At 42.7% G+C, this 27946-nt stretch overlaps 1 protein-coding gene across 1 annotated transcript; it reads left to right on the top strand.

The window, feature by feature from the left end:
* The first annotated feature begins 3 nt into the window (after positions 1–3).
* LOC308287854 (uncharacterized protein) lies at positions 4–26612 on the top strand. The gene is made up of 10 exons (XM_080729160.1): positions 4–154; positions 3419–4611; positions 4785–6936; positions 18638–18759; positions 19802–19898; positions 21456–21636; positions 22712–22848; positions 23600–23784; positions 25064–25163; positions 25535–26612. Exons 2-9 carry the CDS (start codon positions 3434–3436, stop codon positions 25137–25139), a joined length of 4128 nt encoding a protein of 1375 aa, XP_080585286.1. The 5' UTR covers positions 4–154; positions 3419–3433; the 3' UTR covers positions 25140–25163; positions 25535–26612.
* Positions 26613–27946: the final 1334 nt, after the last annotated feature.

Raw genomic sequence — 27946 nt, 5'->3', positions numbered from 1 at the left:
CGCTGCCTGCCCGGGGTAGAATGACGTCTGTCTAGCGACTTGGGAAACCTTGGACAAAACGCGGAAAGACTGAGGCAATTCCAGTTTGGATCTGTCTACTCTATTCCGTCCTGGCTTCCAGGTCCCTTCCTGGATGACTGCCTGAAGATAGAAGGTAAGAAAAACCATAAAACCAAACCAAACTGTGAATCAACTGTTGTCTGTTTGTGTTTAAGTTAACAGGTGAGCGTCATGTTCTCACTATAATTTATGTTTAACCCTGGCTTGTCGATATTTTGCTAATTCTGGTTATCATTGAGGTGTGAGATTTAATAGAATATTATAACCTTAAATTAGCCTATTTAATCTAATATTTCTATGAACTGATCCTGGACATTTGACAATATTCAGACTGAGGACTCTAGTCAAAAGACAGGGAGTCCAGTGTTGACTGTTGACATGAGTTTATTGGTAACTTATTAACAACTGAATGAAATGTGGATACTTCAGGGGTTAATTGCATTTTGTAAGCATTTGTTACAAAAACAACATTGATAGGCTGCATGGATGTTCTAAGACCAGTTTAAATCTAGAGTCGTTTAAATGTTTAAAATCAGGCTAATACAGCATCAATGACATTTGTAAAGAAACAAATATTCTGAGCATACAAAAGGCACAGTGTGCAGCCTTGGCAGGTTAACAAACTAAAGGCAAACAAAGATAAAGAGACCTACCAACTACTGCAGCTGCACTTTATAACTGTTGATCGTAATGGACCTTTGCAGTCCCTAAGCATTAGCCTTCCAGAAAATAAAGATCATCATCAATCAATTTAGGGGCGAAACTGTGGCTTGATTTCAGCTGTTCACCTGCTGTTTTTTTCCTGTATTTTTGTGCAATCTAAACTGAAACCTGAGGAGACAGAGCTATTTAAAAACAGAAATTGAGGCTTATCGACAATCTCAATATTTCATTGAATCAGAATGTCAACCAGTATACTAATTGCTAATCACCACATACATTTATGCAATGCCATAAAAATGCATGCAAAACAAGTGTCATCTTAGGCCACTGTCTTAAATGGACATAGTGATAGAGTTTTACTGGCACTGCATGTTGATTTATTGCAGCTGTGGAATCTAAGGGCATTCCATAAACTAATCATACCTGTATAAACTGAGAGGGCCACAGTGTGTAAAGCCCCAGGGCTGCTGGCACTGAGTGGTACACATTATTGAACTGTGTGGTGTGGATTTACCGGTTTTTACTAAAGTCCTACAGGAAAAACCAGATGACATGTGAAGCATGCAATCTCTGTTTCATTATGTCATAATGGTACTTCGGATACATGACTATACTCTTGGTTTCATTGAAAGTAGGGCTACACACTGACACAAAAATCATCCTTACCACAAGTGTCTTCAACAGGGGGTCCGGGACCCCTAAGGCCTAGGGGATCCTCAGAGTTACTTCAGGGGGTCCTTCAAATCTTTGTGTGATAGAAACCTTTTTTTCTCCTTTTTAACCACTTGAACCCTAGCATCCATATTCTGAGAACATTAGCCAAAAATAGCAGATCGGCTATTTTCAGCAAGAGGTTTGGTGTAAGGGGGGGGAAAAGAGCAGACTAAGTACAGAGTGAAAGGTTTCGTGTTTTAAGTATTGACGGTTCAAGTGGTTAAATATCTGAAAACACCTAAATACACCGATGATTTTGCTGTCAAACGATGAAACTATATGGAATCTATGAAAAGGTTGTGGGGGTCCCTGCTTCATCTCTTGCTCAACTAAGGGGTCCTTGGCCTGAAAATGTTGAAGACCCCTGCTTTACCAGCACATTTACAGTAGCTTGATAACATTGATCCACCTGTATAGAATCCTTAAATGATTCCACTTAATAATGAATAGATTTTTTGTTTTGTTTTGTTGTTTTGGAGAACATCACAAGTGTTGGGTCCACTTGGGTGGTCCGAAGCCTTTTGAATTTTAATGTAACGGTTTTTGGTAATACCCCAAAACTCCTTTCACACGCATGCGCGCGCGCGCGCGCGCACACGCACACACACACACACACACACACACACACACACACACACACACACACACACACACACACACACACACACACACACACTCACACACTCACACACTCACACACTCACACACTCACTTTGTACTCTGCTATTGCACCTTCCACAATGGCAAAGCTCACTTTGTACTCTGATGTTGCACCTTTCACAATGGCACTGGGGATTTAGAGCTGCCAACTGTGCCAAGTCAGGTTGTGTTGACATTTCACTTTAAGGATGAATCCACACTGGCATTGAAGTTTTGTGTAAAAATGTCCACCCCCAGTGTCACGTCTAAGTTGCATGTTTTTTCATTCCTTATATAATTCTTTATCTATTTCTTTATAGACACATCTTATAGATTTGTGTGTTAATCTTGACTTGCCCTCCTTCCTGTGCATGCTTCTGTGGTCATCTAGATGTAATCCGTATGGCTGATATAACAGTCGGTCATTATGTAACTGTAAGTGAAATATAACACAATCCAATGCTCCTGTAGTAAAAAATATCTTCACTGCTCATCGAGGTGTAAATTGGAGTGTATTTTCTTTTTCCCTTCTCCCAACCAAGAGCACTTCACATACTGTACACTCGACACTGAGCATGGCAGTCTTTTTCATTTTTAAATTAATACTTGTTTATAAAATATTGTAAACACTGACCATGATCTTAAAAAAAGCTTTTCAGCCCTACCCCCTTTCTTTTCTTCTGGTTTTTCTGGTTGTGGTTAAGAATGATGCATGGCTTTCACTGTTTCCCTTTCAGTGTGTTTAAAATCCTGACCAACCAGACTCTAGACTTTCTTGTCTTTGACAAGGTAACCACCACCTCGCTTTCTCTGCTGGAAGTGATAATGGTGTTTCACTGAAAACATAGTAGAAATAACCCAGCCCAGGGGTCTTCAACAGGGCGTCCGGGACAGTTACTACAGGGGGTCCTCCAAATCGTTGTGTGATAGAAGCTTTTTTTTTCTCCTTTAACCACTTGAACCCTAGCGTCCATATTCTGAGCGCTTTAGCCAAAAATAGCAGATCTACAAGCTCACAACGCCTCCTGCGAGGCGTTGTGAGCTTGTAGATCGGATATTTTCGGCAAATAGGTTTGGTGTAGAGGGGAAAAAGTGCAAGTACAGAGTGAAAGGTCAAGTGTATTAAGTATTGACGGTTCAAGTGGATAAATATCTGAAAATACAAATTGACATGAATCCAAAATACCGTACACTGATGATTGTGCTGTCAAACGATGAAACTATATGGTATCTATGGGTTGTGGGGGTCCCTGCTTCATCTCTCTCGACTAAGGGGTCCTTGGCCTGAAAACGTTGAAGACCCCTGACCCAGCCAATTCTCCTCTTCTCTCCTCTCTTCCAGAAACCCAGTAAGAACATGGCTACTCGTGTAGATGGGAGCTCCGGCGAGGGTCTCGCTGCCTCCACCAAGCCAGCAGCGCTTGGAACCAAACCTCGGCTCGCTCCCAAGCCCTTCTCCACCCAGAGGAACGTCATCCGCTCCATCCATGCTCCAAAGACTGTTACCCCAGTGTCACCAGCATCTAAGAATGTAGGCCCCATAGCTGAATCACCCACAGGCCCTAAACCAAATTTGAACACTTTCTCAAAACCAATTGACACTGGCAACCCAACTGCAAAAACACCAGACAAGTCAGAGTCACATGTGATTGGCAAATATGTGGACACAAAAGTAGTCAAACCTATGTCAGAAACCCCGATCCAGCACTCCTCTCAACCGAACACCATCTCAGATTCTAAGCTCATCTCTGTAGACGCCCACACCCAGGGACAAACTAAAGCAATGAAAGAAGAAAAAAATAATTTGGAAAAGCAGCATAGTTCTGATCCTAAATCTGTTCCAAATAATTCAAATAATAACTCCAGCTCAGCTTCACAAAACGCTGAGTCAAAATCAGACCATCCAGATTTTCTTAAGCCAACAGTAACAGCCAAACCAGTTAACACTCAAATAACTAAGCCTTCCATCTTGATCACAGCAGAGCAAAAGGGAGAAGAGAAGGGAAACGAAACTCAAAAGTCAGACTTTTCTCCTCTTAGTCCAAAGCCTCAAGTCTCTCTGAGAAAAACGAACTCTATCGCCAGTCCATCAGCCAATGAAACCTCTCGTAGGGGGACATCCAGGAATCGCCTTTCTATGGAACTTACCTCAAAGTTTGAGTCGAGTGGTCTGTCTCTGACCTCCCCGCTTGGTACAGTTCCTACAATTAACACCAGAGATGGAGAAAACAAGACAACACCTTCAGAGCGTAGACACACAACTCCAGCTCAACCAAACAGAATAGGGGAAGGAGAGCTGACAGAGGGCGGGAAGGAGGATAGGTCAGGGGGAAGCAGTATAAAACGCAGAATTAGTCTACTGCTGGACTCACGACCAGAGGTTATTATGAAGAGGGAGGAGCCGCAGGTACTCCTCAGTCCGACAAAAGGCACAGGAGGAGTCAGAGAGCGAATCAAAAGCTGGACAGCAGACACATCTGAGTCTCCAAGGGCTGAGAACAAACCGCCTTCTCTACCCCGAGGCCGTAATAAGAGGTAGGTTCTGTCTTTTATTTTATTTTTTCAATTTGTCTGAAAACAATCATTCAAATTTTGTAATAAAATAACAGATTTCATGACTGCATTTTTCTTTTTTATTATTCTTTGGAAGCACACAGAATGAGATGCAGTTCCTATTTCAACTAGCATGAGTTTTACCTGTTTCACAGCTCAGAGTCAGAAAAAACACTACTGGAAGATGTTCCAGAGTCAGACCTCCTGTCTACAGTGGATACAACACCCAAGAATGTGCCATCTGAAGTTCCCCAGAGAGAGCCTCTGTCCATACAGGCCGTGGATCCACCTCCAGAGGTCTCATCAGCCGAACAACCAGCCCAGAGATCACTAGAAAGACCTGAAGATGCTGCTGCTAATGAACAACTGGAATGCTCAGCAGTTCCAGCAGAGAGTCCCCAGTCATCTGAAAGCACTGATCTCCTAACTGACTCCAGCCCAGGCATTGTCCAGCCTGCGGCTGATGTTAATGTTATTGGGGACTCCTCAGCTGTGAATGATAGTGTTCAGCCAGCTTCGCCCAAAGTCCGCCGCCGCTCAGTTCGCTTTGGGGTAGTAGAGCGATTTGACGGTGGTCCACCGGTGGTGCTGGGGTCAGAGTCTGAGTCCAGCGCAGAGGAGGAGGAGCTTTCTGAGGATGAGCCAGAGGTTGAAGAGCCAGTCTCAGTGCCACTGCCAGTTTATAATAGAGTAGGACTGCAGAGGAACAATGACACGGAAAAGCTGAGCGTTGAAGAGGAGACAAAAAGAGAACAAGGGGACGAAGTGCAAAAAATACAACTGCAAGCAGCATTGCAAAAAGATAGAGACGATGAGACAGAAAGGCAGAAAGAGAAAAGACTCAAGGAAGAGGAGAAAAAGAGAGAAGAGAAAGAAAGGGAGATATTGGAAGAGAATCTGAGGAAAGCGTTCAATGAGAGAGAAAGACAGAGAGAGGAGGAGAGATTACAAGAGGAGGAAAAGGAAAGAGATAGACTGAAAGAGAAAGAGAAGGAAAGGGAGAGACTGAGAGAAGAGGAGCGGGAGAGAGAAAGACAGCTGGAGATTAGATGGCAGAAACAGAGAGAGGAGGAGATTGAGATGGCAAGACAGAAAGAGGAGAGACTTAAAGAAGAGGAGAGACAGAGAGAAGAAGAGAGGGAAAGGGAGAGAGAAAAGGAGAGATTGCGAGAAGAGAGATTGAGGGAGGAGGAGAGGGAAAAGGAGAGATTGAGGGAGGAGAGAGAAAGGGAGAGACTTAGAGAAGAGGAGACAGAAAGGGAGAGATTGAGGGAAGAGGAGAATGAAAAAGAGAGACGGAGAGAAGAGAGAGAACGGGAGAGATTGAGAGAAGAGAAGGAAAAAGAGAGGCTGAGGGAGGAGGAGATGGTGAGAGAACGACTAAGAGAGGAAGAGAAAGTGAGGCTGAGAGTTGAGAGAGAGGAGCAAGAGAATGAAAAAGAAAGGCAGCGACTGTGTAAAAAGGAAGAGATGGAGAGAGAGCGACTGAGGCAAATAGAATCTGAGAGACTAATGGAGGAGGAAAAAGTGAAAGAGCAGGAGAGAGAGAGACAAACACAAGATGAAATTGAAAGAAGAAAAGCCAAAGAATTAGAGGAAAGTCTAAGAGAGGCGGTGAGACGGAGTGAAGAAGAGGAGAGCAAGTTACTTGATGAAGAAACAAACGAGGGGGAGAGACGGGAGGAGGTGAAGGAAATGCTGACAATAGAATCAGAAGACAGACAGACAGAAGAAACTGAAGAGGAACAGAAAGAAGAAAAGAGGGAAGCAGAGAGTCTGAGAGAGGGAGCAGATCAGGACAGAGAAAGGGAAGATAAGAAGCTGGCTGACTCAAAGGAAAGGGAAGACAAAGCTGAGACCGCAACATGTGATGCACAAATTATGAATTTGATCAGCTTTGATTCCGAAGACGTGCTTCCCAAGTCAGAATCACTCTCGAGGAACGAGGGAACCGAGAGCCAAATCCACACGTACAGTGACTTTTCGGTCGGGATGCCTCTGACTGAGATTACTTATGAAGACTTTTCTGTCAAACCTCGGAGATGGGGCTCAAAGCCCAGGTCCGACACTAGTTCTACCCAGAAGGAGGTGGTTTACCCAGAGGTGGAAGCAGTTGATGTGCTGGTAACCCTGGATGTCAACCCTCAGAACGATGAAGCACCAGAGTCTGAGCAGGTAGAGACATCAGATAGCCCCAAACCCTCCCCAGACCCAGAGAGACCAGGGGAGGCAGAGCAGAGCCCAGGGGAGATCGAGACTGAGGAAGAGGTGTCGAAGAAGTGTGAGGGAGAAGATTACAAGCAAGAGGTAAATGTGTTTGTTCTAACATATTCAACCCATCCTCTCAGATTGTAATATGATGCTGTGGTATACAGGTTTTCTATATACATAGGTTCTGGCTGATACATGAACAGACACTTCAATACTTCTACATATAGCAAAGTAGTCAGGACTGCCTAAAGCTCAGAAACCATATCTTCTTGGTAAAGGGGATTCTCCTTTGACCGAGCACTAGATGTTTGGTTTCCCAATTCAAATCCAGGTGGTTACATGTACTGTAGAGTCTCTGTAAAAAAGAAAATCACACCCAGTGTGAAGTGAGCAGTGCTTTTTATGAGTTAATTTCATTAAGTGTCCTGCAAAGCTTGGCCAATGATCCATGTGTTGAACGTATGTATAGACAAACAGAAAACCCCAGATGTAGGCGCGGTTAGCACCACCCAAAAAACAGTATGGTAAATAATATGTTGCTAGGGTGGAGGAGGGAGAGGGCTAGGCATTAGGCAAAGGAGCAGAGTTTGTGTAGGTGATTGTTTCAGCACAACTAACTCAGCCAGCCAGCCAGCCAAACACACTGCCAGCCCTGTAACAATAAGAAAAAATATCTTAAGACTTGTTATACTTGCTGTAACTAGATGAAGTCACACCTGAAGAACTTTGTGTGTGTGTGTGTGTGTGTGTGTGTGTGTGTGTGTGTGTGTGTGTGTGTGTGTGTGTGTGTGTGTGTGCGTGTGCGTGTGCGTGTGCGTGTGCGCGTGCGTGCGTGCGTGCGTGCGTGTGTGACACTGCATGTGTAGGTGCGACATTGAGTAATCATGCAGGCATGACATGAAATCCACATCTATTCACTGTGTGCCAGTATTGTATCTGCTTGCCGTGGCAGCAGCAGCTCATTGCTTCTGATTGTTAAAAGCTATCAGAACATGGAATGTTAGAGAAAGATATGTGTTGACTTAGGAGGTGTGACGATAAGAAACTACACTATACTCAGTTAAGCCTTTTTCTTTAAATCGTTAGCCTTGTTTTGCTGCTACATTTCTAGGCTGTATAGATTATCCGCTTTATAAGCTGTATGTGGTTCAAAATGCCATTCTTTGCACGCACACATGACAAAAGTGCGAAATAGGCATTTTTCTGCCACTTTTCTTTGTAAGGAAATATTAGGCTCCGGTGTGCAGTCAGCCAATTAAGTTGATGTCCATTTCCCCGTTGTGCTCCTGCATACATAACCATGTGTGCACATGCATATATGCATAAGCGTTTGTTCAGCTATTTAAAGTGTATTTTTGTCTTTCAGTTGACTGGTTTGACTTTCAGTTATATTCTATGTTGATTCCCATTTTTAGCAGCATGTGACTGTAGAATCTCTCTCTTGTGTGTGTGTGTGTGTGTGTGTGTGTGTGTGTGTGTGTGTGTGTGTGTGTGTGTGTGTGTGTGTGTGTGTGTGTGTGTGTGTGTGTGTGTGTGTGTGTGTGTGTGTGTGTGTGTGTGTGTGTGTGTGTGTGTGTGTGTGTGTGTGTGTGCGCGCGCGAAAAAGGAAGTGAACATACTTTCAGTTAGACATTGTGACTGTAGTTAACATTATTTCACCATATCTGTACTCTTTGGACAAGAAAACGTGGACAAAAACAAAACAAAAGGTGTTCTGACCTAGAAGCAGTCACAGAGGAAGGAAGTAAAGGGAAAAGCGATACATACATGAGAAAAGGTGATGGACAATTCATGGCCATCTTGGCTGGGGTATCTCCAACAGCTATGGGTGAGTTTTAGTTTGTTTATTTACACAGACGTGCTTCCAAAAAACTACCCATACACATCTTCGTGACTTTAGTGGTGCAAAACCTTCACATAGTCAGAAGAGAAGCCATTGTGCAATGACCATAATGTCGAGTGATGAGTAAGACGTGTATTACTGAAAGGCTCGGACTCTGAAAACGGCAGGTAAATAAATATAGAATAGATTTCTCCCAACATGAGAAACAGAAACAGGAAGCGGCAATAACAATGCTTTGTGGTGTTGAGTGAAATGTAATTTTATCTTGACTAGACTGACCGTAATAGAGGAAACAAAAAAAGACCATTCTCTGCTGTTGGGACATAGGATATGCATTTTTGTTGCGTTAATTAGTGTGGTGTGGTTGCCCCTGCAGTGCAACCAGACTATGTAGTACTTGTCCGACTTTATTTCATCTTTCCCTTCCTAGATAAACTTTATTTTGCCGCGCTACTCCTCCTACAGTTTTGGTGGCATGCACGCTTCAACGGGAACCCTTTCCTTGCATTTTGCTAAGAGATACGTTATATAGTTTAATTTATATAAATGTATTCGTGAATACATTTTCTCCATTGACTTTAATTACATTTTTTACTTTTCCCAAATATGAGATGACGGCCGTCATAGATGTCTGACATCATAGACCACATGAGACTGGCACAGTATGTCCATATTTGGGCCTTCCAAGATATGGAAGGCCCAAATATAGATATATATTATTATTTATTTTTTTAAGTTAACAAAATTAGCCATTAAAAACACTATCCTTAAAAACATAGATTTAAATGTAATTTTTTGGGGGTACACACAAAGTATGTGTTGCTATTGTGGCAAAGTAGATGGATAACGTTATTGATCCTGCAGGGGAAATTCAGATACCAGAGACAGCGCAGCAGCACAGTACAGTTACAGGACATAGAAGTACACGTACCAAGTATACAGACGTACACACACACACACACACACACACACACACACACACACACACACACACACACACACACACACACACACACACACACATACAATCATCCTGCCTGATGCAGGACAAGAAGGAGTAGCATGGTAAGCCTATAATAGTTATGACATCAGCACCAACCACAGGTAAAATTGCAGTACTTCATTACAGTAGTCAGCTGACTGACTCAGCTGTTGCGTTAGATGTAAGGTATAAGGGGAATAATTCACCCTGAGCTACCATAAGTATGTACTACATGCTGCTGATACATACTGCCAACACAATTTCATTGGAACTGCATGTTGAGACATGGGTTGGGGAAGTCATTATAGTCTGACTTTAATTGTACTTTAACCACCAGGAGGCACCATTGTACTCAATAATAATACCACTACCTACCTTCTGCCTGCCCTACACTATGGACATCGGACAAATGTTTTGCAATAGAGACTGTTGCAACAAAGCCACAACAGCGGAGGTGGATGTTGCTTACTAATGACAACGCATTAAGCATATAAGCTGAAGTTTTATTGTGACAAAACTAAAAACCTTTGACTGTCTGACTACGGCGAATCGGGAGAGAGGGCGAAGAGCTATTCAGTTTGGCATGGCAGAGTGAGTTAGATGTTTGCTGTGCAAACACAGGCTGTGCAGCCAACCGTCAGACCTCATTCAGGCTGAGTGGCTGACGAACCCAGGGATGCATAGACAGATAGATGGGCCTTTTAGCAAGGATGTGCTATATGTGGTCACTGGGCCTCAATTAGATGCAGACAACACCTTTCACTCTCCTCTCTCATGATAGCATATCAGAATGACCATAAATGGTCCCTCAATTGGTTGGCCCCCCCTCTCCTCTTACTTCCTCCACTCTCCGCCCCTAAGAGAGGCCTCCATCCTCTCTCTCTCTCTCTCTCTCTCTCTCTCTCTCTCTCTCTCTCTCTCTATCTCTCTCTCTCTCTCTCTCTCATACACGGACACTGAGAAAAGGGTGGGCTCACCCACAGACAAGAAAGTTTGCATATCCCCTATCTGCTTTCTCGCTCCTCTCTCTCTCTCATCCATAAACACCAGTACTTCCTGACTCTTGCACTCTCTTGTTCTCTCTCTCGCGCTGTCTTTATCTTTCTCTCTCTACAAAAGCGGAAGAAGGGCAGTGCCTTGGGTCTTTCAGGTACCCTCGTTCACCTACTACGTAGGAGGGAGGCCATGGAGGAAGGTACAGAAAGCACCTTGGCCCAGCCTGCCCTCCCTTGGGAATTTCCACCCCTGAGCAGCACAGACCTTAGCTTTGTTTCACACCCTCTGGAGTCAAAGAGTGAGAGAAAGGGGTGATCCAGCTCTCTGTACCTGGCCTGGGATATTTAGTGCAGCAGACATTTCCCACGCTGCTTTTTTTTCCTCAACAGAAAATGGATAAGTGACGAGAGCTGGGATAGTTAGAGGCACGTTGGCAGACGAGCTTGAGGATGTTTTAAGGCGGAACACATTTTAACAAAAGAGAAAAGGCGAGAGCTGAAGAACCAGAGGTAACATTGGAATTGCTCTGAGTAGAGTAAGAGAGACCCTTCTATCATTTCTTCATTATTTAAAGGTGAGAAAAAAGGATTAACTTGAGTGTTGTGTTGGTTTCCACGGTTCGTCATTCTGTGATGACGAGGTAACTTTGGGAATGTTGTCTTTTGGCATGTCTGTCTGTCGTGAGGAATACCATAGAGGAATTGCAGAAGGACTGTTTTTATTGCGCCAACATTTTTCGGCCAGACTTCGTTAACCCTTTAATGATGGAGACTGATTAAGGAGGCTGTTCTAAGAAAGCTGTCCTGCCCTGAACGCATCAAAGGATGGGGATAGAAGACACACCCCACCCACATAGAAGTTGGACTTATGCTTGTTTAATCTAAAGACACTCTAGTCTAGACGGCATTCATTTGACTTTCTACAACATATTTCCTTCAACGCTGCCCCAGATTAGAGACATGACCTGTCAACTGTAAAGACTCAAAGACACTTGTCTTGAGCCCCATGAAAGCAGGGCTTGAGCATCCCCTGGTTACCTCGTTTCCATGTTGTTGATCTTTGTACGTCGACGGCCAGGCGTGTGAGGCCATCACCAGCTATGCAGTACCTGGGAGGAAAGCTATCGTCCGCGCAGCTGCAGGTGGTGGGCTGGGTGGGCAGCGTGCGGCGGTCCGTGCAGGGGGCTCTAGAGCTGGTCTGGGGCCCAGTGGGAGAAGGGAAGGAAGAAGAGGAGGAGGAGGATGAGGAAGAGGGCGAGCGAGTAGAAGAGGATGCGGGGGGAAGGTTTCAGAGGGCCTTGTCTCCACTTCGTAGCTTTGCCAGACGAAGCAGGAGATCCCTGCGCAGCATCTCCCTCCGAAGCCGCCAGCAGGCTCTGCAGAGGAGAACCACGGAAACCTGCCCTGTAAGAGATGATGTAATATCTCTGCAAGTCCTACTGACGTGATGATTTCCATGCTCTCTTCCTCTGAATATTCTTTCATGAAGCCTAACCTTGTGAAATCTGATTAATAGTTAAGTTTCAACTGTCAAATGGCTTTTTTTTAGCAGTGCTAACGGCTTCTACATCTGGCTTTGTGTGTATGTCCGTATGTCCCACAAAGCTCGACAGTGAATTATTTAGCCCTGGACAATTAACATATTTTGACTAATCTGTGTGTGTGTATTTTATTTGTATATTTTAATACATTTACCCATGGACCACTAGGGATATGTGGGCTACACAGGTTGAGAAACAGTGGCTTAGATAATTTAAACAACCAACCAACCTAAGCATAGAAAATGTTTCAGCTTCACTCTCAACGAACAACTCTGTTCACTGTATTAAGTCCTGAGGGGTTTATGTACATTAAGTCTTCACCACAATAAGTTAGAATACAACTATTCACACTCTAATAAAGAACATGATGGGTGCTCTTCAGCTCCTGGGAGGACATAATGTGATAGTGTTGACCTGCATGGTTCACTGCAAAGCATGTGTCTTATCAGTAAACATGCATCATCACTCTCTGTGGTGCATGTCAGAGACTGGGGGAAGCCTGACATACTTAGATAAGGTTCTGTGTGTGTGTGTGTGTGCAGTGCTGTGTTCTACCTGTAACGCACATATACGGCGACTGCTAAAATATGAATAGCGTCTGCCCTCGTGAACCTTTCAAAGTAGCGTATTTGATAGGCATTATGCACTGGCGTATGCCCTGGCCACACGAATAGCCGTGGATCATAGATTATACTATGCCCTCAAAAAAAGTCTAGAACACACCACTCTGTGTGTGTGTGCGTGCGTGTGTGTGTGTGTGTGTGTGTGTGTGTGTGTGTGTGTGTGTGTGTGTGTGTGTGTGTGTGTGTGTGTGTGTGTGTGTGTGTGTGTGTGTGTGTGTGTGTGTGTGTGTGTGTGTGTGTGTGTGTGTGTGTGTGTGTTAGGGTGGATCTTAAATTACCTTTTTTTGATTTTCTTGAGTCTCACCCCCCAATTATGTTCCAATGTACAAAAAAATGCTTTGGTTAAAATTTGGTTGAATTTCAAGCATATTTAGAGGTAGCTCAATCAAGTCAAAGATTGTACATTTTATTGGTCAAAATCGAATTTTTTTAATGTGTTATACATTACACATTATTCTTATACTAAGCACAGAAATTATATTTTTTAAGCTTACAAATCTAAACACAAATCTGATTACATGTTTGTCATATGTCAAACCAGAATTAATGTATTGTAGGAAATAGCAAAGCAAAGAATTACATTTTCATTTAACGTGCACAATGACATGTCTTTATTGCACACTCTTCAATCATACTCACAACACACAACAAGCACACAGCCCCACTTCCTTGATTACCCCAAAAAACCCTGAAAGTCACTGCAGTATAGTAATTCAGTAGTTACTGATCAATTAAAGTTTGTTTACGGCTATCGGGATACTTGTGCCGATGGTTCTGCACAATTTGCAGCAAGTATTGGAGTTGGGACTCATCTTTAGTAATGAGACCACAATATTCTTGTATTAGGGCAACCCCACGCTCTGCATGATCATTGACAACATTCATCGCCTTCACTACAGCCAGAGCTTCTTGGTAGTCCACCCTGGGCTCCCACTCATCGGGCTCAACGTCAAGGAAGTCACCTGGGAGATCCATCATTTTGAAAAGCACTTCAATGTTCTTCCTTGCAATTGTTCCAAGGTCAACAGTAATTATCTTCATATGTTCATGATCTTCATTTCCATCTTTCATGGCTCTCACCATCAGCCTCTTCGTTTGCGCGCTCACTTGACTGTCAAACAATGCAAGTCCGACGATCTCTGGAGCCAAATACCATAAGTGATTGGAAAACTTTTGAGAAGCAGCTTTAGACACCTCAGCATTTATTGATGAATATTCCAGCAACGATTTTAACAGCTGCCAAGTCATTTAGTGGAGCGCTGACAGCAACAGGTGCCATCATCCATGCCTATGATGCCTTCACATAATTGCAAACTGCAAAAATGCACAAATCCATGCATGCTTTTTCTTCCCTGAAGGTCAGTTTGAATTGGCCATGAAACATCCAGATCTTCATACAATAAATAACCTTTGCCATCCAACGGGCATGATGGGTAGCTCCTGGAGCTCTGAACCGGATACCTCGAGCAGCGAGGTATCCGGTTCATCAATAAATGCTGAGGTGTCTAAAGCTGCTTCTCAAAGGTTTTCCAATCACTTATGGTGAACAGGGGCATATGAAGATAATTACTGTTGACCTTGGAACAATTGCAAGGAAGAACATTGAAGATTTTTTCCAAGGTGCTTTGAGTGGGAGCCCAGGGAGGACTACCAAGAAGCTCTGGCTGTAGTGAAGGCGATGAATGTTGTCAATGATCATGCTGAGCGTGGGGTTGCCCTAATACAAGAATATTGTGGTCTCATTACTAAAGATGAGTCCCAACTCCAATACTTGCTGCAAATTGTGCAGGACTAACGGCACAAGTATCCGGATATCGGATAGCCGTAAACAAACTTTAATTGATCTGTACTGTAACTACTGAATTACTATACTGCAGTGACTTTCAGGGGTTTTGGGGGTAAACAAGGAAGTGGGGCTGTGTGCTTGTTGTGTGTTGAAGAGTATGATTGAAGAGTGTGCAATAAAGACATGTCATTGTGCACGTTAAATGAAAAAATGTCATTCTTTGCTTTGCTATTTCCTACAATACATTAATTCTGGTTTGACATATGACAAACATGTAATCAGATTTGTGTTTAGATTTGTAAGCTTAAAAAATATAATTTCTGTGCTTAGTATAAGAATAATGTGTAATGTATAACTTAAATGTGCCTGCAGTGCAATTCGATTTTGACCAATAAAATGTACAATCTTTGACTTGATTGAGCTACCTCTAAATATGCTTGAAATTCAACCAAATTTTAACCCAAGCATTTTTTTGTACATTGGAACATAATTGGGGGGTGAGACTCAAGAAAATCAAAAAAAGGTAATTTAAGATCCACCCTAGTGTGTGTGTGTGTGTGTGTGTGTGTGTGTGTGTGTGTGTGTGTGTGTGTGTGTGTGTGTGTGTGTGTGTGTGTGTGTGTGTGTGTGTGTGTGTGTGTGTGTGTGTGTGTGTGTGTGTGTGTGTGTGTGTGTGTGTGTGTGTGTGTGTGTGTGTGTGTGCGTGCGTGCGTGTGTGCGCGCGCGCGTGCGTGCGTGCGTGGTCTGTTTTCTAAACTTGTGTATTTTTATTAGGCCTATGTCAAATGTCTAACTTAAGAAGCTGAGTTGAGACATGAATCTATTTTAGTGACAAACTGTACTGTTGGTGGCAAATGTGTGTGTGTAGCGTCCGGGATTCGAGCCCGGTGCGGGAAATCCAACATCTTAACACCACTAGCCTAAAGGGGAATTCCCCCTTGGCCTGGGGAGATATTAGGCTTTTGGTCATCAGGTAGACTGAGGCTCTGAGCCATTTCTGCTACACATGCGCGCCGCGCATAAGTGAGTGAGCAAGCGCTTGTCTTTATACATGGTTTAAGAGACAGGAACATGCAGGCTTGGTTTCTTTTAATTAAAGGATCCATCGTTCTGTTTTATAGGAGGTGAATTTTTTATTGACATTGTCTCCAACTCTCCAACCATTCATCTAGTTCCGTTTTAGACCATAAGGTTCTCAGCATCGGTTTCCATATATTTTCGGTTAATTTCCCAGTACTAGTGCAGACCCAAACCCATGTGTCCTGAGACCAATGGAATTACAAAAAGTTTTTTCTTTTTCAGTTTTGTAAATTCAAATAAGCAAAATATTTCATATTTTAATTTAAATGGGGTAGGCAATATAAGCTACGGCTTCCGCCTATACCTTTTTGGACCTTTTGGACTGTTTGGAATGTGCTTAATAACCACTGTATGCATTGTATCCATTGTCTGAAATGGTACCAAAATAAACTAACCTAAACCTAAACATGGGATTATTTTATAATAATAATCTTTAATTATACAGAGGTGAATTCTATCAACTCTGACTGTCTTTTGGTCCCTAACATTTAGGCAAAAACTTGAGGGATAATTTATTTTTAATCACACAGCGCATCACAATGCACTGTGAGTGTGTATATCTGCTGTTTTCACTAGGAATACAGGTGTGCCTTGAGGTTTTGACTTGTCCATTGGTGGTCCTTGAGCACAAAAATGAAAACCACTGCATAGAGCATGACAAAAACATAGCGGAAGAGAACTATAAAGAATCTGTCCCTGTCTCAACTTGCACAGTACATCCTCCTTTAAGGACACAGGCCTACTTACATGTAAACACACGTGTGCACTCACGCAGAAACACAGTGTTGTTTTATTGATGGTATGTAAGTATAGTTTAGGTGCAGTATATTGGAATTCCAAACATAATTAATGCGGGATGGTGTCAAGAGTAGGTATAGAGTAGTAAGTAATAGACATGTATGAGCTGATTGCCTTACATAATGTTCTGGAATATGTTTGTATGAATGTGGTGATATATCATCCATTTATAGCTGAAATATCGTATGCCCTACTTTGTCTTACGATGGTAGGATACAAAAGTATCAGAAATAGCTGATCTATAGCGACGCATCACAACGCATTGTGAACCTGTAGATAGGCTATTTCTGCCAGATGTTTGCCTGTTGTGACATGTCCAGGAACACTACGGTTCATGTTGTTGATGGAAACTGCCCCATTCCAGGTTTATAGACTGAAGTAGCTGCTCTATGAAATGACGTAGACTTTAATAAAAATTGCATGACTAAAGTTGAAGGAGTTACAGACACTCCCATGTATTGATGTGCTTAGACAACAACATTATCACCATCATCATTGTAGAAGTTTCGCTTCCTGTTGTTTGTCATTGATCACACTGTATAGTATCACAGGTCTTCCACAAGTGGCAAATTATGGACAAACTGAAAACGTTTGAGGCAAGAAATATGCATTTCTGGATCTTGATTCGTACATCACATGCAATGCCTACTGCAGACGGTACTATCTGTCTTTGGAGAGCCAGACGAGTCACAGGAAAAACATTGCAGCCATGTTTGCAGTTGCGAGGGCAATATGTGAAGCAGCTTTGGATTCAGTTTTGTTTTTGATGGTGTAAAAGCATTCACAAACCAAGCAAAACAAATAAGCAAGACTTTTAATGCGTAAAGTTGATACATTAAAAGCTTTGCTTATTGGTTTTCATAACTAAGTTACCGGTAGGCATACTAATTGTACCCCATCTGATAACATCGGAGGACGCACGCACGCACGCACGCACGCACGCACGCACACACACACACACACACACACACACACACACACACACACACACACACACACACACACACACACTATACGCATAGGTTTATAGTCCAATTAAACAATGTATGAGTATTTGTTAATTGTGTTGGTCTGCCCTAATGGATGTCTTTATTCTTGTGGAGAAAAGCAATCATTTGGTCAAATAGATTTTATGCTCATTCCAGTCAAATGCACTTGCTCTTTTTTTTTTTTTTTCTGCACAAAGACGTCAGTGCACCATTTCTGGGGTTGAGGACACATGCTTACTATTTGCTTGTTTTTTTGCTTTTCTCCTGTCGGACTGTATGGGGAATGTTTAGTGTTAGAGGTACAATATGGCTATTCAACTTTACTTCATAACATAAAAAATTATTGGTTGCACCCGGTACTGTTATGATGAAGCAGGATAGGTGGAGGTTAATTGCATAGACTTGCATGGATGATTACTTCTCTTGATGTATGGACATCAGGTAGATACAGGAGGTTGCACTTGGCTCTGCACATCTACACCCACCCTTTTTGAGGCCATAGGCAAATCCTCTCAGTAGACCATTCATCCACACCACGATGCAGCCAGATAAGAGACTTTGTGCAAATGAAGCCGCATGTTGTGTGACTCCCAGCACCCTATCAGTTTCACACAATACTTGGACTTATGAACCAGATGTAGTCTATGTGAAATGACCAAGGCCAGTGCTGTGCAGTCCGCAGCTGTTTAGTATCCAGGTAACATGCAGGGAGCTTAACGGAATGTTTTTGTAAATCTGTGTACAGTAGTTAAGTGTGCGTGTGTGTGCACACGCGCATGCAGTTGCACGTTTGATGTTTACTGAGGACAGGCTACCCTCTGTGACCAACTCATTAAAAGATCCATGCTTGGCTGCTTGTTGGAGCTCTTTCTCTGTAGTTTGCACTTTGCATCCCACACAGCCCATTCTCTCCCTCTGCCTTCATTCTATACAAGTATACAGTATACACTGTTTAGATGAGACGATAAGGAAGCATTTAAGGCAGTATGTGAAATCTGTAGATTGTTCTTATATGATTCAAATGCAAGTTATTTCTCTTTTTCATTTTCTTCTTTTGAATGTTTTATTACATTCCTGTCCATTTTACACCATCTCTCCTATATTACCTATACAGTATATCTAACCATGGTATTATCTATCTCTCCTTTCTGCAAACCCAGGAGCAGATAAAAGATTACAGTACAGGGGGAGGCGGTTCAGACACGGACGCTTTGATTAATAATGAACCAGGAGAGCAACAGTATGGGTCCTGTGAAGAACAGGCATCTCCTGCAATGGACAGGTAAGAAACAAACCGAACTATTCTACCCTACTCGCCCAGACTCTGTGTGTGGACTACAACATGACATCGGCTGTCAGTAGCGTCCTTTTATGTGCACTGCTGGAAAAACTGGTCAAGACATGTTCAAGTGCACATCTGTGTATCACGCACTAAAGGAGTGGTTTCAAATTATGTTCGAAGAGAGGTTACGATTCAAACTGCAGCCCTATTGGCTATAGGTACCACATCAAATTAAAGTCGTAAAGTAAGTAGCCTACAGGTACATTTTTAGAGCTAGGCTTAGCTCACAAGGCAAGATCTTTGACACACAAACAAGAATCATGTTTAATGTGTTTTCCTAGACCAAAATAACTTTTTCCCCCCACACCATAACGTTTAGAAATGTATTTACCTTTGCCTGCTTAGTCCACTTAACAATACACAACACAAACAGGTGAAACATATTTTTACATTTCTCTCCACATGAAAACTAAAACAAATGGCTTTATACCTGCTTCCTACTTTCCATAATTAATTTTACAGATTTAAGCTTACTCTGCCACCTAGTGTTTTGTAGAAGCAAAAATGTGTAATTTCATGTGTGAGGAGCTTGTTAAAATGTTAACCAAACTCATACTTACTGAAATAGAATGGCAATCCTGTAACATTCTTCTTCTCACTATTTCTAAGCTCACAGCGCAGCACCGAGCTTGTAGATCTGCTATTTCAGAAACATCGTGAAGATTTGCGCAAGTCTGATTTTTTTTACTTGTAAATGTCTTCTAAATCCTTCTAAGGTTTTTGATAAACGGATGTTTCTATGTCAGTGGTTCTGAAACTTTTTAATGTCAAGGACCCCTAGAATTATATGTAATTGGCCGCTGATCCCCATCTCAAAATATTATGTATCAGGGACCCCCCAGTAGCAAATATTTGAGTTACAAATGTTCACTTGCACAAATGTTCATGATTTTTCAAAAATAGCGGCTAGTGCGCGCTTTGAGCTTCTATATCTGCTATTTTTCAATAGCTTAATGGCTTAACTGGTTTTCATCCTCTTTAGTCCAAAGCCTGAATGCGACCAGGAACCTGAAATGCCACCTGATGAACCTGACACTGGAATTCTCGACACAGAGACGGAGCTACCTGCCCTTCCTGAGGTTAGTACTGTAGTACGTTATTGTTTGACCTCCACCCCCCTGGGGGGTAGACCAAAGAGGAAAGACTCCACCAAAAATATGTTTCTGTTGGACTACACAGGCGAGTCACAGGAAACAAGACCAGGTCAACCTGGTTGTGCCAGACCCCCTGTCTGTCATCATCATTTATGACATCATGCCTTTTGTAGGCATGTCATCATCATGTCATCATCATATATACCCTTTATATAGAAAACCCGGACAGACCGACATTTGCTTATGTAGGTCTACCCATTTCATGGGTCTGGCAAAAACATGATAGCCATGTTTGTAGTTGTTTGGGCAACAGGAGAAGCAGCAATTTGCCTCAAGACTTTTCAGGAAGCCCTTACACACACCACAGCATTAAAAGCTCTGCTGATGTTTTCCACCTAGGATAGGAGTGAACTAATCGTACTGCACCCAATGACATCATCGTGACACCACATGCATGGCACGCGCTCACACACTATGAGCTATAAATCTAGACTTATAGTTGTTTCAAGCTTATCGTGTTCTGTTAAGTGAGAAATAAACACATATTATTTTTTATTGTGTTGGTCTCTTAGACTTTGTTTTCAACGCCAGCGCATCATCACTGGTCAACAGTGAACATGTTTACTATTTGCTTGTTAATCTCTATATTTCTCTTGTGCATGTGAATGGTAGCAATATCTTCATTGATATGCTGCTTTGCATAATCCACAGGTTTGGAATGTGTGTATTTGCTTTGTGTTGGGGTGTGTGTGTGTGTGTGTGTGTGTGTGTGTGTGTGTGTGTGTGTGTGTGTGTGTGTGTGTGTGTGTGTGTGTGTGTGTGTGTGTGTGTGTGTGTGTGTGTGTGTGTGTGTGTGTGTGTGTGTGGTTAGCACATTACAATAACTATTAATGTGGATGAATTGCTTTATGGCAATGGCAATGCAAGTCTGCAGAATATAGCTCTCCTTTGCTGATTTAAATCCAACACCATTAGTGACATTTCAAAGCATTGCTGGATTCAAATACACACAGGGGAGCAACAGTGTGCAGAATTTCATTTCCTGTCTATGGGTCTGGCACCTGCCTAGTACAAGGGTCTTCAACAGGGGTTCCGGGACCCCGCGGGGGTCCTCAGAGTTACTACAGGGGGTCCTCCAATTCTTTGTGCAATAGAAAGGCTTTTCTCCTTTTTTATATTAACCACTTGAACCCATAAATTGGAGAACTTTAGCCAAAAATAGCAGATCTACAAGCTCTGCGAGGCGTTGTAGATCGGCCATTTCCGGCAAAGAGGTTTAGTGTAGAGGGAGAAAAGAGCAGACTATGTCCAGATGAAAGGTCAAGTATTGAAGGTTCAAGTGGTTAAATATCAGAAAAAAACACATTGACGTGAATCCAAAATACACTGATGCTTGTGCTGTCAAACAATAAAACGATGTGGAATCTATGAAAAGGTTGTGGGGGTCCCTGCTTAATCTCTCTCTCAATTACAGGCCTGAAAATGTTGAAGACCCCTGGCCTAGAAGTGTCTGGTCATTCTTTTGTTGTCTTTTTTGTGCAGAGCACCACGCCGCTCCTGGACAACCAGGTCCAGAGGTCACGGGCACAGCTGGGTAAGAGGAGGAGTCAGCGAACACGTCTGCCAACATCTGTCCGAAATGCCCCAGCAGCAGCTTTACCCACGCATACTGAGAGCACCACTCCTACCACCACTCCTGACTGGAGGACGTGTGACTCTACAGGTTGGCTACACCCCGCCCTATTACATCAATCCATTTGTAATTATTATAATAATAAATATTATAATTTATTTATTATAGATGAATGACTTTATTTGTAATCAATTGAAGTAATGTTAAAATGGTGTGCATATATGTCAGGATTGTGCATCAACCTCATAATTGCAACATCCCTGGATTTATGTCCTTCCCTCTACCCTGCCCTAGTTTCCTATCTCTCCTATCTAAATAAAGGGGACATTTAGATAGGAGATTTTAAATCATCTTATTAATCTAATAACAATGTGTATTATCATTATTATTATTAAACAATCAAAGTGTCACGAACCCCTAGACAAGTTTTGAAGTTTGTTTTCATGTACAGGTTAAAATATACACAAGGGTAAAAATACAAAATGAAACATGGCAAGCTGGTAAGCAGCTAATAAAGACTAAAGCCCTTTGCACACAGGCGCGTTTATCCGCACGGATAAAACAGACAATTTCATTTTTTTAAAAGAAAACAATGATTCCGTACGACCGCATGCACACCGGATCCGAATTAGCCGTGTGACGAGTGGCTGCGGCCGTGCGTTTTTTTCTCGATCGAACCCAGTTCGATTCGTGCGTCTTGTCGCATGCGGTAAAAAACTCATCACTCCTTTTATGACTCCTTTTGGGATCCGCAGCGCCGATTCCGCACAGCCTTGCACACCAAATCCAATGCGTTTTATTCATGCAGCAAACGGAAGAAACGCAACTGTCCTGTGTGCAAAGGGCTTAACAATGGGCATGTTAGATTTAGGTGTGCCCTGAGCCATGGATATGCCAATATGCAAGCATAGTAGTCAACAGTCTTGTCAATGCATGCACATTCTCACTCCTAGATAAAAATAATAATAATAAAAAAGCTGTTAGTAAATACATTTTATTATCTTCAGTTATGTTTCTTACCAGCGCCACAACAGGCAGCGCCGCCCTTTCTCATTGAATTGAATGGAACTTTATGGTGAAGCCCAGGGTTTCATGCCCATAGCCAGGGGGAAACATTAATGTATACTATGTTTGTACTGATCGGTCCATTGGCTGTTTTACCAAGATGGAGAGGCGGTATCTTCCAAGAGGCAGGCATCAGAGTGTGAGGAAGAGCAGCCCAGACCGAAGGAGACCGTTCCTCCGCCTGCTACCTCTCAGAGGGTTTCCATGTTCCCTGGAATGAATCCCTCCGCCCTCATGGTAGGTGCTGTCAAAAGAATGTATCAAATCAATGATTTTCCAAGTTTGCTAAGGCCTGATAAACAGTAGGCTGACATTTGAAAACAAACACTGGGGAGCTGTGTGTACAGTACTTGTCTGTGTCAGGCTCACCTCACCGCTAATCACTTTTCAAGCGTGGTGTGGCTCACAGTAGATGACAGAGTACAGCATCTTGCAATGGGCTTGGAGTACAAGATACACTACACCACTAAGATACCCATGTACCTGAGAAAATACTTCCAAAATGTCAAGGATGTCCACAATTACAACACCAGAGGGAGCCCCACAGATCATGTTCAACCCAGATTCGGCTCAAACAAAGGGTCAAATTTGTTCTCCTGCTATACCGCTAAAATGTGGAATGCCCTACCAAAGGCCTTAAAGGAGTGTAAATCCCTACCTTCCTTTAAAACTGCTCTGAAAAGCCACTTACAGACGGCTGCTTCTCGAAACTGGTAACAGTAAACTTAGCCTAACCTTACCCCCCCCTGACCCTTATATTGGAAATACCATTTATTTTTGCATTGTGTTTTTCTTATTTTCCTGCATAGTACTGTGTTCTATCTGTCTGTCATTCATTGTTAAAACGTTATCTCAATTTAAATAAGCCATGTGCTTTCTTGAGCGTATCCTTTTGGTTGACCGTGTACCAGCGAACTGTACTGTCATGAAACTGTACCTTTTTCCTAAGCAAACTTCTAATACATCCTTCAATCAATCCTGCCTTAAGGCTCAGCTGAAGAAGAGAACAGGAGGAGGCGTAGAGGAAAGCTCCGAGAAGGGAGTGGAGGAGGAGAGTCCAGGCGAGGAGCTACTAGCGCCATCTGCCTCTCAGCTCTCACGCTCCCCTCGCTCTCCTGCTCTGCTGGCTGGGGCTGCTCGAGTGCTGCCCCCTATAGGAGGCACGGACAGAGGGTAAGCACCAAGCCTTACAGCAGAGTCATTACACCAGTGGTTCTCAACCTGTGTAGGCAGGTTGAGACAGAACCAAGGACGGGTGTTTTTGATGAATCTAAAATGGTTAAAATGGAGTTTGAAGTTACAATGGTAGAAAGGTTTGTTTAGGAAATGGGGCGTGTCTGATGAAATCTAAAATCAAATATCGAAATACTGAATCAGGCAACTTAAAAACTGTCCGGGGTGCTCCCAAAAGCCTTTTTGAAAGTGAAATATCCCTTTAAGTTCATAACTATATTAGAGCCAATAGTGGCGTTTCCATAAACTTATTCGAATTAGGGAAACGAATTATCAGAAATACGCAGACAAAGCGAATTTAGCATGTTTCCATTTGCGGGTGTCATTCGAATTAGCGACGGTCGCAAGAGTTGATCGGGCTGATTTTTTTCAGACCGAACCTGAGCACTGCACCGTCTGCACGTCTGACTGCTGTGACTCGGTCGCTGTCTAGTAGTGGGAAGAAGGGATTATCAGTCATCATCATGGCCCCAAATAACTTTTAAATTATATTACAATTGGCGACGAGTCTCTTACGAAATTGGCGAGTTCCTCTCAATACATAAAGCTACCGGTTCACCGGGAAAACCGCGGTCGCGTCGCTGCACAGTGCAAGTTTCAGCGTCCTCTGGAAGGTCAGGTGGCCGATCTGCAAGCTCACAACGCGGCGCGGAGACGTGGATGCGAGCTGCTGTGCCTGTGATCTTGTAGATTGGGCACTTCAGGCACGCAACACCGCGGGATGAGGAAGGGTTCGCTCGCCACCGGTGAAAACGGGAGGAATTTACACATGGTCCGTGTCACTCCGTGTGTAACAAACAACAGGTTTGTTTTGTGGGCTAACGCTATACCATGGACAAAGCGGCAGGGGAAATGGACCTAGAACGTCATAATCTATTCGCATTTATTGTCTGACCCGTTTCCATTCACTTAAGCGCATTTAGTTTATTCGATAAAGGCTCAAAATCCTCCTCCTCCAAGCGGATAACTTTTTTTGCGGATAATGAAAGTTTATTCGCATTTTGAAGTGTTTCCATAAAAACATTTTGCGAATAAGCCGTTAATGCGCAAAAAGTGCCTTTATGGAAACGCCACTATTGAAACACAGGTAATCTTTTTCCATTTCCTTAAAAAGTATATCATAATAAATCATAATAATAGTATCATAATAAATCTGTGCCACACAAGTTATGATTGCATGTTGTGGACATTATGACATCTGTGACTGTCTCTCTCCTAGGACAAACTCTGCCCCCTCCTGGTTGAAAGAACTGAAGTCAAAGAAACGTTTGAGTCAGTGCGACAGTGAGACCTAACCAGACACAAATGAGTCAACATGGGTAAGGAGTAATGTTTGAATACCTTGGCACTGCATAAAATCTAGATAACATTAAGACTTGAGGCCCATTCAACAGTTTTCTGAAAAACCTACTGTATGTTGCTATACCAGTGGTGCTCAAACCTTTTAATGTCAAGGACCCCGGGCCCCAAAATTACATGTATTTGGCCACCAACCCCCATCTGAAAATATTTTGTTCCGGGCCCGGACGGCTGGTGTAGCGGTCCGGGTACCTACATCAAACTACCGTACTATCAATAATAAAGGCATGAAAAAAAATCTTAAAAATGGGTATATATATTGTTCCTCTTGTGTGTATAATTATTTTTATAGTGATGCTAAAATGCACTTTATGGTTTGATTATCTTTCAGGAGACGCCTGAAGTGGAGCAGGAAACATCTTCTCATGGGATTGCTCTGTTGTCTTTTATGCAGATATGAACTGAAAATATGCAAGGAAAGAGGAAATGTATGCTTTTGTGAGGCACGTTGGCCTTTGAGCACTTTTTGTTGACAATTTGTGGAATAAATCAGGTTTTTGAGATGAGATGATCCAAGTGCCTTCCAAGTGCCAAGAACGATCTGTTATGGTCAAGCACACAATTTATCTTCTGTCATAGCAAATGGATTAAGAATGGAGCGCTGTAATTTGGAACAGGGTCATTGTGCTTTTTATTGTTTTTGCCTTTTGTTTTGATGTGCAAGAAGAGCACTGTAAACTGTATCTACTGGGGTTGAAGGTACATATTAGACCCTAAGGTGATCGATCACGCTTAATAATGGAAAAACTTGAGCTGTGTGTAAAGCACACAAAAACAAATGCAAAAGAAAGTGTACAGAAAATATTACAACTGAATGTACCATTTGATTTAGCTGAACAATAATGGATTAAAATATAAAATGCTCAAAATGACTTGTTGTTCGGCAACACACACAGATTGACCCAAAACCACATAACACTTTAAAGACTTTCCATCCATAAATTACAATGTAAACAAAGACAATAGAAAGGGCAACTACGGTACTACGGTACACATTTACTGTATACGGTACATGGTCATGGGAATTATATCCTTTGCAATCAGTTAAAAAATAGCATCTATTAACTTTGTGTCTGTCTGTCTGTTTAAAATGAATATTTTCATAACTAATCATTGTTGATTGAAATCTGTATGATAATAAATTGTGGGAATATAAAGTTTTTCTATGCAATGTACTTTTTTTTTATGTGAAATGTGTTCTCAAATTGGTTAGAGGCCTGGCTCGCTGGCTTGGAGCCTGGTGTGGAATGTGAGTGCCCAGTGGGCCACAGACACTTTTGGTGAGCAGAACTGGCACTGCTGGCGTTTTTATGCGAGCAGCGTCAGTGTAGCATGACCATGTATGCGACCTAATGGGTCAGTAAGTAATCATTTAGGAATAAAATGGAAATAAAATTGTCTTTGTGAAACTTGTGTGCTGCTGGCTTTTGTCAGGGTCAGAGGACCCATGGGTCTCTCAGCCCTAAGTTGCTCTGTGTACTAAAGGTCAGGCATGTGCACACATAGACATTAAAGGGGGCTTGAGCCCCTGTCCTTTTATCCGTCCGTAAAAAGTGCCCTCTCCAGACCATGAATGCAGTTTTTACTATGGTGAAAGAAATGCAAATGCCCCTTTTCCATGCCATACCTGAAGGCAGCATTCAAGAGAATTGCTTTGTCCAAACTCTCCTGAACTTGAATGCAGCGTCTTGTGTAGAACGAATTGCCCTCTCTGTGTAGAAATTCATGCCCTTACTCCACATCTCCTGTATTCACTTGATTATGATTAGTTCAGTGGTATCAAGTTCCGAAAATAGCAGACTATAATTGCGCTATTTCACTATTCTAAAAGGCCCTTTTGGAAATTTCAGTCCCTGCCTCTCTAACATTATCTGCACGTCCCTGCTAAAGGTGCAGAGACAACTCAACAGTTTATTACAGCAAAATTAAAATGAAAGTCTCAAAAAGTAAAGCCCAGAAGATTAAAAGAAAACATGCAATGCTCAGAAGATCCAATCAAAGGTTATAAGAACAAAACAAAACAAGTAAACAAACTGAAAAGCAATGTGCCAAATAAGGTCAGTGCGGAAAAAGCCTTATTTTCTCAACACAAAACATTGTCAGTGCTATGCAGCGAAAGGATGGAGAAGTGAGTTGGCCAAAGAGGACATTGACGAAAACAGAGGAAACAGAACATTTGACGATACTAAGTAGTAGTAATACTGTAAGTAAGTAGGGATACTAAGAGGGATAACGAGAAAGTTGAGAAAGTGGTATAAGATAGGCGTCTGGGCAGCCAAATAGTTGGGTGGGGCCAATAGTGCTGAGTTGGGTTGATCTCTGTGAATCCTCCTGGCTGGCAGTGTGTTTTGCCCAGTAGGGCTGTGAGCAGGATGGCAGCATGGGCAGTGCAGGGCAGCGAGTGCCAGTGTGCCAGGGGCAGAGGGCATGGCTATTGAGAGGCAGTGTGATGGACACAATGGAAGCGACAGACTTGCTGCATCAACAGGGTTTTTGCTGCTGTGGCCAGAAATAAACCATAAATACCCCCCACTGGCCTCCACTGACCACTCACCAGGCCTCCACACTCACACGCCCTCACACTGAGCGAGACAGAAAAGAGAGAAAGAAAGAGAAAAGACGGAGGGAGTGTGGCTCGTACGTGGTGCAGTGAAGCACAAGCCATTCAGGTAAAAGAAAAATAGGGGAAAAAAATATTACCCCTCTCCCTCAACAGGTCTTCCTGTTTAGTACTTTCCCAAGT

This window comes from Nannobrachium achirus (genome assembly GCF_963921795.1).
Source record: "Nannobrachium achirus genome assembly, chromosome: 6".
Classification (NCBI taxonomy): domain Eukaryota; kingdom Metazoa; phylum Chordata; class Actinopteri; order Myctophiformes; family Myctophidae; genus Nannobrachium; species Nannobrachium achirus.
Note: the sequence above shows the minus strand (reverse complement) of the source record. Positions and strands in the feature narration are given on the sequence as shown.

Coding starts and splice junctions, on each gene's coding strand:
- LOC308287854 (XM_080729160.1), top strand. CDS start 3,434: ATGGCTACTCGTGTAGATGGGAGCTCCGGCGAGGGTCTCGCTGCCTCC. Junction 4,612..4,784: donor CCCCGAGGCCGTAATAAGAG/GTAGGTTCTGTC, acceptor CCTGTTTCACAG/CTCAGAGTCAGAAAAAACAC. Junction 23,785..25,063: donor ATAGGAGGCACGGACAGAGG/GTAAGCACCAAG, acceptor TCTCTCTCCTAG/GACAAACTCTGCCCCCTCCT.